We start from the raw sequence: 15,331 nt of genomic DNA on the forward strand, positions 1-15,331 counted from the left end.
CACACACACACACACATAAATAATGAGGTCAGAAGTGTAAAATTATAGAGTAATCCGCTGAGCAAGTGTGTCAATCTTTTAATTAATCAGAAGCAATTTAAAACACACTATACAGAAATATTCACTATTGTCTCATTCTCTTGCCAAGGATCTGTATTTATTCACCTCATAACGCATCATTGTATATATATATATATATATATATATATATATATATATATATATATATATATATATATATATATATATATATATATATATATACACACACACACACATATATATATATATATATATATATATATATTCCACAGAAATCACATTTTGTAATAAATAACAAAAATAGAACATCCTTATATTAGCTCCCCATTTTATTATTAACCTGATTGATACCCATGAACCAAAGTGACATGGGGAGAAACTATGACTAAATAAATCAATCAGAGAGCTTTCTTCAACCTTTATCAGTATTTCCAACAACGGTTCATCCATTTATTCTTCTATTCAAAACATACAACACCCTTACAACAAACCAGTATAAAAGAAATCCAGTCTAAAAATATATTACAATTCTAAATGCATTGTATTCCACCAATCACATTACATTTTTATTAGAGCATAAAAGCACTCGGATCCACCTTGGTGTTCCAGAACAGCTCTGCTCTGTCACACGCTGTGGTAAACAGGAGATGAGGCTTTGGAAATCAGACTGCCAGTCCCTCACAAGCCCTACCAGTTACAAACAAGCCCAAATCAAACACATTACCCCTTGCTTTAATGCATCCTTGAGACACACTCACACGCCAGTGCTTTTGGTATGCTTAGTATGTTTTAGATAGAGCACAACAAGAATACAAGGTTATTAAGCAACCAGGTCTGTCAAACAGACCCAGAACTCTACAACAGACTTCTATTCTTGACAAGTGTTTGCTGTATCTCAAGTCAAACCTTCATTACAAAAAGTGACTGGAAATGTGCTTAAAAGTAGTGCAAATAAACCATGAACCCACCCACCCACCTATGCTATGTGCCAATATCCCTTTCAAACCTAAGACATTGAAAACAGTTGCAGGAGATCTGATTATGGCAATCCCTTTTCCAATTGTTCCCAATTCAAACCAGCATTGAAATCAGAGTTAAAGTTTCTACTGGGAGTTGGTAAGTCACTGTGAACTAAATCTTTATCAGAAATGTTTGTTCTCATCAGATTCAGACAAGTTGCTCCCAATTTATAAGGCATTTGGGTATTCCACAGAGAGATGATTTTCCACTGTTTGATGTCCAGAAAGCAAAAAGCAAAAAGTGTCAAGACCCTGTTACAATGAGAAATCCAACCAGCTCATCAGCAAGTGTCTTTGGTATAACTGATTTTAAAGCTCAATGACATAAACAGTTCCCAATTCTAGTTCCTTGCTGGTTAAACATTGTCCCGTACTTCTGCATAGTCCTTCACAGCCCAAGCCAACTTGACATGTTCCATTTTTGTATGTATCTTATAATCCCAGCAGTACTCTGGTGATAAAATCAAGGTGGGCTTGTGTTCCAAAAAGTATTTATTCAGATGGCTTTCATCATGCCACACAGCCTCAATGTTATTTTTCTTGTCTTCCATTATACCAGCGTAGCAACTTCTCACTAGATCCAAAACCCGGGACGGGGTTCCCCCAAACACAGCCGCGTGATAGTAGAAGTCGCCCTGCCCCATTTCAATGTATGCTTTGGATTCGGGTCGTCTCTCGTAGGTAAACTCAGTATTGGGTGAATTCATGAACCAGGCTTGGGCCTGGCCCACGAGTTCCCCCAGTGTCTCCACCCCGTAGGGGGCGCGGAAGTCCATGTCCACGTCCATGCAGAACACATAGTCTACCTCGTCCTTGATGAAGTCCTGCAGCATGTGTGCCAGAGTCTTCATGCGCATCATGCTGATGTCCTGCCACCGGGCTTCTTTTGCAACAACCCGGGGTTTTAATAAGCGGTTGGTTCCATATTCAATGTACGGGAGTTTGGAGTGGTTATCCACCATCACGTAGTAGATAACTTTCTGGCCAGGCATGAAATGTTTATCTGCAGTGGCCAGAAACTTCTTCAAATACTTATCCAGGTATCTGTGTAACAGTAAGAGATATCTGGTTAGCTTCACCACTCTCTTCAAGACCTTGGAATAGTTTTGTTACAAAGTTTAGAAGAATTTGTGTGTATGTGGGTTGAGTGCTATATACTGTATGAGGTGCTCAGTACACACAAGGGATATTTTCTACAAAAGCTAGTACTTTTTGATGCTTAATTTTGTATACAATGCAGATCAGATTTTGTTCAGCCTCTTTCGGACAACTTGTAGCTATAAACAGATGCACACAATAGTTTTGCTTCCTGATCTCCATTCTTAATTTCTCTTTTTGAAATGTGTTACGCCATGACTGAACACAAGTTTTTCTCCCAATTTGATATATGCAATTATACTTTATTTTAAGCTCAGCTCACCGCTACCATCCCTACGCTGACTCAGGAGTGGTGAAGATGAACACACGCTGTCCTCCAAAGCGTGTGCTGTCAGACGACCGCTTCTTTTCACTCTGCAGGCCTGCCATGCAGCCTACAGTGTCAGACAGCTTACAGGCAAGCCCGCAGGCACCCGGCTAGACTACCGGGGTCGCTGGTGCACGGTGAGCCGATGACACCCTGGCCGACCTAACCCACCCCCCCCCCCCCACCCCCCTGGGCAGCGCTCATCCAATTGTCTATGGTTGGCAGTGGAATAGCCTGGACTCAAACTGGTGACCTCCAGGCTATAGGGCACATCCTGCACTCTACGTGGAGCGCCTTTACTGGATGCGCCACTTAGGAGCCATATACAGACAACATTTTGTTGAGGAATTAAACTTGGCTATATAAATCCACATTAGTACCAGCGATTTAAGATGCTTAATAATTGACTAACTGTGACTGTGTACTCTGATGCAGAATTGCTTGCTGCCGCCCACCTATTTTGCAATCTGTAATCTACGCCTGCCTGAGCCAGCCAAGCATGAAGAAAACATGTGATATTTTGTTCGCTGGTTAACATTTACATTCCAGTAAGCAACAAGTTAGTTCCAGCATTCATTTGCAGCACACTGAGAAAGCAGTTATGGCAGACCCTATTGCAAAAACACATTTTTACTGATACGTTTCACATGCCTAATGAATATATGCTGTTGAGGAAACACTGTACCTTGCGAGACAGCTTGCTCTTCGAAAATTTGTCTCATCAGGTACAGGGGTGCCTCACTTTGTTTAATAGTGGAGAGGGCAAAGGTAAAATAATAATTGCCAAGAAGCTCTGGTAAACCTAGTTTTTACTGTTCAATCTTTTTCAAGTTACTGTTTTTGTAATAGCAAATCCACAAAATTGAACAGGGGTTTCAACATAAAATATAGAATATTTACTAACTGAGCATTTATTGAGTACAAACACAAGTAGCACCAAACAGCAGAGCTGGTTTCAGTGGCAGATCAGCACAGTGCTGTACAGCACTTATAATTCCAATATGCAGCTATTAAAGGAAAATCAGGCTTTGAAGTGCCACTTTTTTATATATTTACTACTGTTTAATCTAAGTTAGAAATAAAAGATTTTGGTGGGAATTGAACTTGTTCATGGTTCTGCGGCAACATTAGCCAAATTCTTAATTCTAAAACCCAACCTTTCATTTTTAATAATGGTCTGATATTCTCTCTTCCTTAACGGTCTTATACTCTCTCTTTTCCTTCAGATATTTTTTGGGAGTAATAAATATGAAATATATGCCTCTATTTAAGTATTAATATTTCATGCAGTCGTCTCTCCTGACCGTCTGCTGAGTTCACATTCACTTAACAATGTTTTTCTTACTGTTAGCTAACTTTAGTCACGGTGCAGACCTTGGGTCAAACCAATATGTTCGTGTAGGGAGAATTTATTGTGATCATTTATAAATGTTGCCCATCCTCTGAATACTTTAAATGATTTTAAAGCAACAATGCCAAACACAACAAGGTATAATACACAAATAACAAATGAAAAAAAGTGGAGGGGCAAGATATATAGTTTGAACCCCCCATATTCATAGGGGTGGGGGGCAAGTACCCCTTCTGCCCCATGGGTTAGGCCTATGATCAAGAATACCGGTATCAAGATATTTATTGTCTGAGTGGAGTAATATGGTCAAGAAATGCTCTATCTTCTTAGTGAGAAATTAAAATGACTTTTACAAACAAATTAAACAAAGACAGAAAGCGGTTCTCTCATTAAACAGAAACCCCTACTTCCCAAGAGAAACACCTACTTCCCAAGTGCGAACACAGTCAGCCCGATGGTCACGGGATTGTTCCTGTAATACTCTTCCAAATAGGTCCTGTTAAAAGTCCCCTCCCACAGAATAGGGGCATTCCAGGTGGTCTTCATCCGAAGCTCGATTTTATTGCTGCCCGGGAATCAGCAGAGAGAGAGAGAGACCTGGTTAGGATGCATGCTGATACAGTCGACGCTCGTTATACCTTCCATTATGGATAAATGCCATTATATTATAGCAAGGCTGGCAGCATTTACCACATATTGTGAATATGTGCCCAAAAGCACAGAACACATGCTGCATTGAAATATATAGAGAGGCAGGGCTGGTCACAAACTATAAACTTCACAGCATGACAGTTAACTAAAGAAATCCAGCTAGTTTTGCATCACCCTATAAAATGTTCATTTTACTCCACAAATTTGAATGAAACCTGCTCAATAACGTCCCTTTAACATATTGAATTACATACCGCTTTGTTGTTTTCTATATACTTCATGAAAAACTGAGACTGAAAAATGTGCCCTATCGAAATCTAACATGAATCACTGTACTATTATCATGGCTTCCGGTAGACTTTTGCAATTTCATTCTGTAGTTTCTTTAGATTACATGATGTTACATAAAATATCTTAAAATTATGTTCATATAGATTTTTAAAATGTTTTATTTTGTATTGCACCTCAAGCCTAAAATAGGTGATGCAAAACATTTGGCCATTGCTCCCACGCGATGCAAAACATTTGACCATAGCTGTCGTTATGCTGACATTGCTGACATTTGATGAAGAACATATTGCTAAGGTAAACTCACCTGGGAAGAAACCAGTCCTGTAATGATAGTTTCTCACTTTTCCTGAATGGAAATGGATTAAAAGCGTTTAATTTTAAAACATGGTTTCACAGACGTTTATTAAAAGTCAGTACCAATACAGGTGTTGGAGAAATGTAAAGCTCAGATATATTAACTTAACTTGGCTTGACTGGATGAACTTTGTTCAAAAATAAAAATAATAAATCTATAAAACTTTCATAGTAAACTCTGGTGAAAAAGAAGTTTGGGATATAACTTCAAATAGTAAAATTCACTTAAAACTAAAATGTGCTCCAGATTTAGTTTAAATTAAACACATAAAATAAAGTAATTTGAGATTGGTTGCACATTTTCAGTTTCCTATGGGCACCAGTTAATGGTTTGGGACCATTCGCCAAAACCAACTGTGTCTTTTTTGTAAGCTGCTCAAGTATTATCACTTGTAGTAGATTCAAAACAGGGTGTGCCATTCCAAATGGAAGTCACTTATCGGGTCAGTTTTTAGTGCATGGTTTGTTAGCAGGAAGTGTCTTTAATTGCAGTGGATGCAAAGGTCCTTCCCATTCAGAACAGCTTTCTGTGTATGTGGGCCAGCATACTGACTTACATGTTTTGCATTCCTTTTGGCATTTCTTAAAGTAAAAAGGGGGGATACTTCTCAACAATGCAGTAGCTTCTTCCTATATTGATAAGAAGCAGCACTGTTGTTGTGTGCATTCTTTGTATGCAAATCCTGCAATGCCAAAGACACACCTTTGAAGATATTTGAAGTTATGTTGCTACAAAAAGTGGCATAACTCAATTTTGTTTGAACTCTTTTGCTCTGTCTAGTTTCCATTTGGGATTTCATGAGAACACTATTACACTATATACATACCAATGGGTTATAAATGTGGCTGTGGTTTTTACTTTTAAAACAAAAGTGAAAGCAGGTAAAAAAATAAGGCTATTTAAAGTTTGATTATTTTTTTATTATTTAAAAAAAAAAACAATACTCAAAATATTAGAGGAGTTTATACCATATAGAGAATGCGGAAACGTACTGGTTCTGAGGATCTGGATTCAAGGTTGAGTTTTCAACCGCCCTAAAAAAAAATATTAAAAATAAAATGTAATACCAAACCATCCCTACACCACATAAAATTTCTTTCTTTTTTTTTTTTTTTACATACAAAAAGTACTAAGCAAAGCAAAGCAAACTGAGACGTGCTTTTATTCAATTAATTCTGAACTTGAATTCATTTTAGAACTACGATGCACATTCGCTGAGCCCGCTGCACTTATTAGAAACCTTTAACAGCAAAACTGCAACATGTGCTAAAAAACCATTTGTCGAATATCAAACCGTATTGCATTTGTGAAAACCATCTTTGCATAAGTCAACTAATTACTCTCCTCTCAGGGAGACCTGAATTCACCTGTAGATCAAACAGATCACTGGCACATGTACACACAGACACCATCACCCAAAACACTAGTGCCACACAAGTCCTGGGGCAACCTACCTAAAATCGGTCTTGCAAATACTGGGTAGGTGTGTGAAGTCTGGCCACTTGTCTGTGCTGCAAAATAAAGGAATACTGAGCTGGTGCTGCAGCTTAATGAGGTTAGTATTAGTTTGCAAATGCAGTCACAGTGGAGAGACATGCTGGGATTACATAAAAATAGTTTAAAACAGCACAAGGGAAACGGACAAGCCAAGACATTCACTCCAAGGTTTCACTGGCAGCGGTTTTTCTGAAGTCACAAAACAAACATTTCAGGAATTCAATTCAAGAAGAAGATGAAGAAAAAAAGAAAAAAACAAGCAGGATGTAAAAAAAAAAAAAAAAAAAAAAAAAAAAAAAAAAGATAGACGGCTAGAGTTCTAACACTAAGAAAAAATCGTGATGGACTTTTAGCGTAATGACCTGAGAAAACGGGAGGGTAAAAAAAAAAAAAAAAAAAAAAAATATATATATATATATATATATATACATACAAATCATGGCTGTAGTGTTTATGAGAAGCACATCACTGCCTTTGCCATACCCAGCGCTGTCTGTTTCGCAGAGCATTCAGCAGGAGAAGGAGTATTTCTGAACTTTACCCAGGCAAGTTAATTCTCCCTCCAGCTACAATGCTGGTGTTTCAATTGAAATGAATGCATAAAGGAGCACTGAAGGAAACCCTGATACACCAAAGCTTAAAATAAATGCTCCTTCTCCTAGCAAACACTGAGAGAAGCATGACCCACGAATTTGGGAATACAAATATAATGCTGTGACAGAGCGAAGGTAAAGTGTTGGGGCGTTCTTGTAAGAGAGATTTCAGGAATTTTTTAATAATGAAAGAGCCCTTTAAGTACAGCACATTATACGTACTCTGTATTGATTATTGAAGAATACAAGAATGAATTCATAACGATCAGGAGGTGCAGTCACACAGCAGAGGGAAGCTGATTCACTGCTTTATTGCAAGAGGCCAGGAATTCAAAGTAGAAACAGAACTGAGACTTGAGCAGAAAAACCAAATCAAAATGCTGTGGCAGATGATAAGGATTTCTTGCATAAACAAAACTGGCTGCTTCCCCTGATGATGCAAGTGAACCAACCCGAGGACGTGCAGATGTTACAGACTGCCTACAAAGGAAGGTGTGCAAACTGGACTCATACTAGGTTTCTTTAAGATATCGGATAGCTTTTTATTTTTAATGCAAAACACTGCACGGCAGGTAGGGTTTCAGGAAGTATTAAATTAGGTAAAAGGACTAAGACACGTTATACTCACTATTTAAACGCACAAAACGACAGTGTGGATGAGAATGCGATGATGAGAACAACTCTTGTTTTAGGGTTCATGATTTCTCTAAAAAAAAAAAAAAAAAAAAAACACACACACACACACACACACACACAAAAATCAACAACAACAAGTAGAAGATGAATGACACATGAAGAGCATATATTTTTACAGTTATATTAGTTTTCATTCAGAAGCCCCCTCATGCATGTATTTCCTTGTCCTGTTCAACCCTGTGCAATTCTCAATGCATCCAACCAGTTGAAACTGAGGGGAGAGATAATGGGAACCCACACTAATGCTGCTTGGAGAAAATCAAACAGTGAAACAATTGAAAATGTAGTTTGCTTTGAAACTTTAGCACACATAGCGCCTCTGCTTTGTAATGCTGTAGTAGGGATGATGGGAGCAGTGACCATCCGCTTTAGAACTGGTCCTGTGATATGCCTTTAGAGTAAGAAGTGTATTGTTCATTGCACTGCCAATTATAGTGCTTGCATGTTGGTTTGTGTCTAGATTTACACCACCAACTTATTCACCATTGTAAATTGTCAGTTAGTGTTTCCTGTTGCTGAGGAAGAAACCTGTAAATGGCTCACAGCATTGAAAACAGACTGATTCAATGAAATTCTTGTAAAAAAAAACACTTGGACAAAACTGCCTTCGGTGCTGGAAATGCTGTTCATTTTTTACACAATCTTTTTACAGGTGAACGCCGTTGTTGAAATAAAACAAGTATGATAATAACACACACCGTCAAAAAACCCAACGGCCAGCAGGATCACGACAGTTCGTTACTGTGGCAAATGCATGTTTCAAAATGCATTAGGAGAAGTGCTTTTGTCTTTCCTTGTTTTAGGTTCCTGGTTCTGAGCTGGTTTAGTAATTTGGCTCTGTATCAGCCTGCTGTTGCCATGTTATCACTCCAACTCCTTGTGAGTCTTGATTATCGAGACTGTACTGCATCATTTTATTAAAACATAACAAGATTAGCAAACAGAATCAAGGTCAATGACAAAGAGAGTCAACTTATAATATTAGAGAACACATTTATAGACAATAAGCCATATAAGAAAAGCAGCAATTAACGTACTGTTGTTGCTTGCATTTCACTACATATTTGTTTACATAACTACAAATAAAGCATGCATAAGTGGCACATTCAGATATCAGATTTGTGATAGACACCGCCCTCGAATAAAAACCACTATCAATAATGAAACATGTAATCCTGACCCAGCTCAAATAAATGAAGCACCTAATAAAGAAAACACATAAAAACACAGTTATTACATTTCCCACCATCAAATATTATTATGGGAACATGTAACACAATAAAATAAAAAGGTCCTTATGTGCCCTTTAATTCCCTGTTCAATCATTGTCCGTGTTTTCTGATACCATTTCTGAAACAAGTTATTTCAACATAATTTAACAAATCTATACACCACACCACATTTAATTTTTTTCACTGCACAGATGTCATTATGTTCCATTTAATGACAACGGGAAGCAACACAGGGAAAGCAATTTAAAAGTGCAACACAATAAAAAAAAAAGGTCACGAATATTGTCCGTGTTTTCTGATACCATTTCTGAAACAAGTTAAGCCCTGGGCTGTTTTGTTTTACAGTAAATGGTTTCTTTGTGTGAAAAAATACATTCATTTCACACAGAATACACAATCTAACGGTAAAAAAACAATAGTCTCGCATAACAGTAACAGTTAAGTATTAAATGAGGTGTACTTGTAATGTAAAGTAAGCTTTAAAAATAACTGTACTCCACAAATTGGACGTACAGTATAAATGTGTCCAACATAATATTTCCGGTGCTGGCTATACTGTAAAGTGTAAGAGGGCTTCCGAGCAGTGGCAAACAAACAGGACAGTTTTGACTTATTGCTATAGTACCGTTATTTATTTTGCAGTACAAAAAGGTAATGTAGGCTGAATCAGGGCGTTTTTCGTGGCATCATAAATACTAAACTATTAACCATATATCCAAATAGCCTGGTGTTAAAAACACAACATATAGGTTTAACTACACAAAGGAATACTAGGCTATGAAAACACCCAAAACGCGAACTTGACAATAGCTTGCAGTACGAAAAAGAAACAAAAAACAAAAACGAGGCTCTCGATAGAATTGAATAAAAAAAAAAGACGTTGTTTAGACGTCTTATTCAAATTCAGTGCTTGGAGAAATAGATGCATTATACTGTAATAAGAAATCCTGCTATATCTCAATTTAATTTAAACTTACCCTAAGTTTACAACCTCCTTCCCCAAAAACGTTGTGCAGATCTCCGAGACTCGTTACTGTTACTGTTTCAATTCCAAACAAGGTCACTGAAGGAGACTAGTTTGGCTGTAGTTAGAAGAAATATAATTTGAGGGTGTGGACCGCTTTACATCACGTGACTTCTTTAGGGAGAGAAAACAACTAACAGCAGAAACCATAATGGAACCCCTTTATATATATATATATATATATATATATATATATATATATATATATATATATATATATATATATATATATATATTTTTTTTTTTTTTTTTTCTTGGATTCATTTTCAAGTTTTATTTAGATTCGTAATATTTCGCACAGCGGTCCTTACACCATACATAACTAGAAGCCCTCTTTCAAATGACATTGGACATCCAATGCCGTTTCGCAGTCTTCTTTCCAATAACTCTTGTTGTATAAATAAATAGTTTAATAACGGTCACCATTTCGTGTTTCGAATTGAAATTTGAATGCATTGTTGTTGGTTTTTTTTTTTTTTTTTTTTTTTTTTGGTTTTGTTTTTGGATGCGCAGTGCCACACCGCGTTTAAAAAATAGATTTCCACACACAATGCTAAATCCAGCAGTGGAATGCGGCTCGACTTGACAGGAAGCGAGATCAAAGAGCTTTATGAGCGTTTAAAAGTAAAGTTTGGTTGCATAGCTGCATTTCACGGAGAGGTTAATGTGCTGTGAGATAACAGGCACGGGATATTTTGAAGGAGGCGACTGTGCAAATCGTACCCACTTCCTGCAAAGTATACATACACAGGCCACATACAAAAACAAAACGCTTTTTGCACTTTTTATTTTTTAAAGACATTGTATAGTCAGAAACCAAAACTGTCACTGCCACCAAAGGAGTAGGGCTAATGTTGTTAAACACACCTTGTATGTTATGTAAAATTCAATAGGGGCATGGTTATCTCTGCACAGAACAGTGACGCGTACCTCCAAGATGTTGTTTCTGCTGTTGTAGTGTGAAGTGATTTATTTGCGATGCATGTGTTCTGCATCAGGCTTAATCCCAATATAATTATATGAATATTGTCTACCGCGTCACTGTGTTAAACAGCCAAAATATATTATTGCAACACTGCTGCTCTAGTGAGGAACTCAAGGGCAGATAAGCGCACGCTAGAAAGAGGTTTTACGTTCCATCTTGTTTTGAACGCAAAGTAAAGGAAGGCCACTTAAATGTATTTATTTGTTCTTCTTGTTACACTAGTGTGTGTTTAAGTTGTATTTTAGTTTAGTTTTTGTGAGTTCCCTTGCAATGAATTGCTGGAAGTAGACTTGCCACTTACCCGGAACATGTCAGTGGTCGCGTAAGTGAACCACCAGGGAGAGCGTCGGTCCCTGGGGTTACACCGCATAACCTTTCGGCTGCTTATCTGGGCAGAGGAACCTCCTGTACCCCGGGCTGTAAGTCTGCATGCATGCCAACAGTCCTATATGGTCGGAGCAGATTAAAATGTTGCCATTGGAACAGAAGGCAAGAACAGTTCTTATGGGAGAACTGGATCGATACAGCAATATTGTTGAAAGAGATTCTATGGACTGATGTGGAAATACAGGGTTCAGTGTTTACCTTGTACGAGTGTGGTGTGGAAATACAGGGTTCAGAGTTTACCTTGTGCGATTCTGGGGTGGAGATGCAGGGTTCAGAGTTTACCTTGTGCGATTCTGGGGTGGAGATGCAGGGTTCAGAGTTTACCTTGTGCGATTCTGGGGTGGAGATGCAGGGTTCAGAGTTTACCTTGTGCGATTCTGGGGTGGAGATGCAGGGTTCAGAGTTTACCTTGTGCGATTCTGGGGTGGAGATGCAGGGTTCAGAGTTTACCTTGTGCGATTCTGGGGTGGAGATGCAGGGTTCAGAGTTTACCTTGTGCGATTCTGGGGTGGAGATGCAGGGTTCAGAGTTTACCTTGTGCGATTCTGAGCTGGAGATGCAGGGTTCAGAGTTTACCTTGTGCGATTCTGTGGAGATGCAGGGTTCAGAGTTTACCTTGTGCGATTCTGAGCTGGAGATGCAGGGTTCAGAGTTTACCTTGTGCGATTCTGGGGTGGTGATGCAGGGTTCAGAGTTTACCTTGTGCGATTCTGATGGCACAATATGGCCTCAAGTTGACTTTCATCAAGAGCACAAAACACTTTCTGAAGATGTCCTGGTAAATCATCGATCAATGAAATAAATGTTTTGCTTGTTGTAATGCATAGTTCTTCAATAGGGAGGAAGAATTTGAAACGGTAATGTTTCGGATATGTCACAAAGTGTAATTGCTAAACTTATTTAAAGTGTGACCTAATATGGTGTATTTATACACTGGTATACATTGTGTTTCTTTTAACAGGGTGAACAACACCTGGACGAACTGATTCTAAGTTCAGGTGTGTCCCTGCGGTGCGCCCATTGTTTTTTCTAGAGCATGTTATAAATGCAATGTGAAGCGGTGAATGTGTTTGAATAAATGATTAGGTGCTGGTTATAGCAAAAACAAACCAAACTTGTTAGTGGGTGCCATGGACTGGATTTGTAAAACCCTACATTTTGTCTGACTTTGTTTTATACATATTTAAAAAAAAAAAAAATGGTTTGAAAACTGAAAAATACATATTTTCTTTCAGGGCTCGGCAAACATAGTAGTTCTGGATCAAAAGGTAACCAAATCTCTCTCTCTTTGTATTCATCTGAAGATTATTTTTTAAAATTACTTTAACCTTTTTTTTTTTTCACTTCTAGATCATGTTAACATTCGTTACCTTACTCTGGTTCTTTAAATTACCTATATATATATATATATATATATTTGTAGTACTGAATTAATGGACAGTTTTTACTTTTGAAATTGATAATCTAGTTTTCTTTCTTTTTTGTAGCTCTTTTTCGGATATTTCCCATCAAGTAGGTTTTTTTTTTTTTTTTTTTTTTAATCTTAAGGGAAGTGTTTTAATTTAAATTTTTACAAAGCGTAACGTACAAATAAAATACATGAAGTTTCCCAAACTTTTCTTTATTATTATTATATATTATATTAATTTATTATTATTATTATTATTATTATTATTATTATTGTAATATACCGCAAATTATGTTCTCAAAGAAGACATGTTCTCTGTGGCGATTCAAACATCTGCTCCAGACACCTGTTATGCCATCATGTAAGTGTATATAGACAATTGCTGTGTAGTGCATCCTGAGATAGAAAACCTGGATAGACCCAGACATGTTCCTGCAGTGTTTATTTTGAACACAAAAATGAGTCTTAAAAATTGCAGTGCTGGTATATTTTTTTTTTTCTGGCAAACTGTGTCCCTGTGTTTTCAGTGTGTGTGTTACTGTGTGTGTACTGTATATCAATGTGTGTGTGTGTGTGTGTACTGTGAGTATCAGGATTTGTGTGTGTCACTGTGTGTATATAACCGTGTTGGTGTGTGTGTTAAGTACATAATTGTGAATTTGGCAGGTTTTAAAAAGATTTTAAAAAGTCACAGAACTGGCACATATTGTAAGGCAGCTTTCTACTTTGAAATTGAGAAACCAGTTTTCTTCCTTTTTTGTTGATCTGGGTTTTTCTGATATTACCCTTCAGGTGTTTTTTTTTTAAATCTTAAGGGAAGTGTTTTAATTTTAAAATGTTTTTCAGATTACACTGAAAGCTCCCAACGCGTTCTCTATTATTATTCATTGTAATATATAGCGAATTACGTTCTCAAAGAAGAAATGTTCTCAGGATTCAACCATCTGCTGAAGACACACCCGATAGTTGCTCTTTTAATGTATGTAATCAACTGTGTGAAACATTTAAGATACTTCACATAACCCTGCAAGTGATTATAAATCCATTAAACAAAACTGTTTTGTAATTTTACATATTTCCAGACCAATATGCTTACTTTCATATTGTAATGTGAGTTAACTGGGTAATTTGAAAACAAAAAAATACCTACATATTCACACTAATGTACATAACTGCATTCAAGCCAAAAAAGGCTTTCATTTTATTTTTGGGTCTTGTAATGTTTTAAAAAGGTGTGGTGAAATGTAATGGTGAATTATGTTGTGCTCACATTATACCTTATGTGAATTCAAATCATGTAGAATCCACCACTACTGAAATAATCAGGCTGTACAAGGTTTCTAGTGAATATAAAAGGAACAGTTTTACTGGAAATAATAATCGTTAGTAACACACATTTATTTTTGTTAATATTTGATAATCAAAGCATCCTTAAGCCAGTCTCGTTTATATAAGTCTTGGTTCAGAAGGCAATTCTCACTCTTGCGAGATAGACGTTCTTTGCGTCCAGACAACCTATGGAGAATCGGCTATTATCAAGACAGCTAAATTTGGATTCTAGCCTTAAACGCAGAATGAGAACTGTTTGTGTGGCAGGAGCCCTGTTTGAAGGTCGTGCTCGTGCTTTTATAACTTCTCTCTTCACCCCTGTGATTGGATAGTTTGTTTATTGGGGTGGTGCCTGAGACCACGTGGAGTGTTTCCCATTGGTTGTCCTCGTTCCGAGACAGCCCATTGTTCTCAATTGGTCCGCTGTTTTCGCCTCGTCAGCTGGATTTATGAGACGGACGGTCTTCTGTCCGAGGTGTCAAAGCACTCAAAACTGTCTGGCTTGTACCCTCTGCAAGATACTGCCACTGCCAAAGGATTCATTCAGTGATGGTGAAGATAAGCCACTTGTCCAGTATTTAGTTTGCAACTGTTTTTAAAAGCATTCCTTGTCATTGACACACTTGTTCGAGAAGTCACTATACTGAAAATTGTATGGATTGAACGATCACCACAATAAAAAAAAAAAAAGTTTAACTTTTCTTTAATGCTTTAGAAATAATAATAATAATCTTTATTTTTATACAGAGCCTTTCATAGTGGACCACCATCACAAAGCACTTTACAAGACATGAGAGTAGGGTGTGTGAACTATGCATCAGCTGCAGAGTCACTTACAACAACATCTCACCCCAAAGATGCAGCACAAGGAGGTTCAGTGACTTGCTCAGAGTCACACAGTGAGTCAGGGGCTGAGCTGGGATTTGAACTGGGGACCTGCTGGTTACAAGCCTGTTTCTTTAACCAGTGGACCACACCGCAAATTATATTTGATTATCTTTTTTAA

The 15,331-nt window shown here is 37.4% G+C and overlaps 1 protein-coding gene across 1 annotated transcript; it reads right to left on the reverse strand.

The window, feature by feature from the left end:
- Positions 1-460: 460 nt before the first annotated feature.
- On the reverse strand, positions 461-10,219 carry LOC121306694 (N-acetyllactosaminide alpha-1,3-galactosyltransferase-like). The gene is made up of 6 exons (XM_041238541.1): positions 10,170-10,219; positions 6,629-6,685; positions 6,143-6,208; positions 5,124-5,165; positions 4,305-4,442; positions 461-2,105 (listed from the first exon to the last, which is right to left on the reverse strand). The coding sequence occupies exons 5-6, from the start codon at positions 4,421-4,423 to the stop codon at positions 1,418-1,420; spliced, it is 807 nt and encodes a 268-aa protein (XP_041094475.1). The 5' UTR covers positions 4,424-4,442; positions 5,124-5,165; positions 6,143-6,208; positions 6,629-6,685; positions 10,170-10,219; the 3' UTR covers positions 461-1,417.
- Between the last annotated feature and the right edge of the window lie 5,112 nt (positions 10,220-15,331).

This window comes from Polyodon spathula, chromosome 49 (genome assembly GCF_017654505.1).
Source record: "Polyodon spathula isolate WHYD16114869_AA chromosome 49, ASM1765450v1, whole genome shotgun sequence".
Taxonomy (NCBI): Eukaryota; Metazoa; Chordata; class Actinopteri; order Acipenseriformes; family Polyodontidae; genus Polyodon; species Polyodon spathula.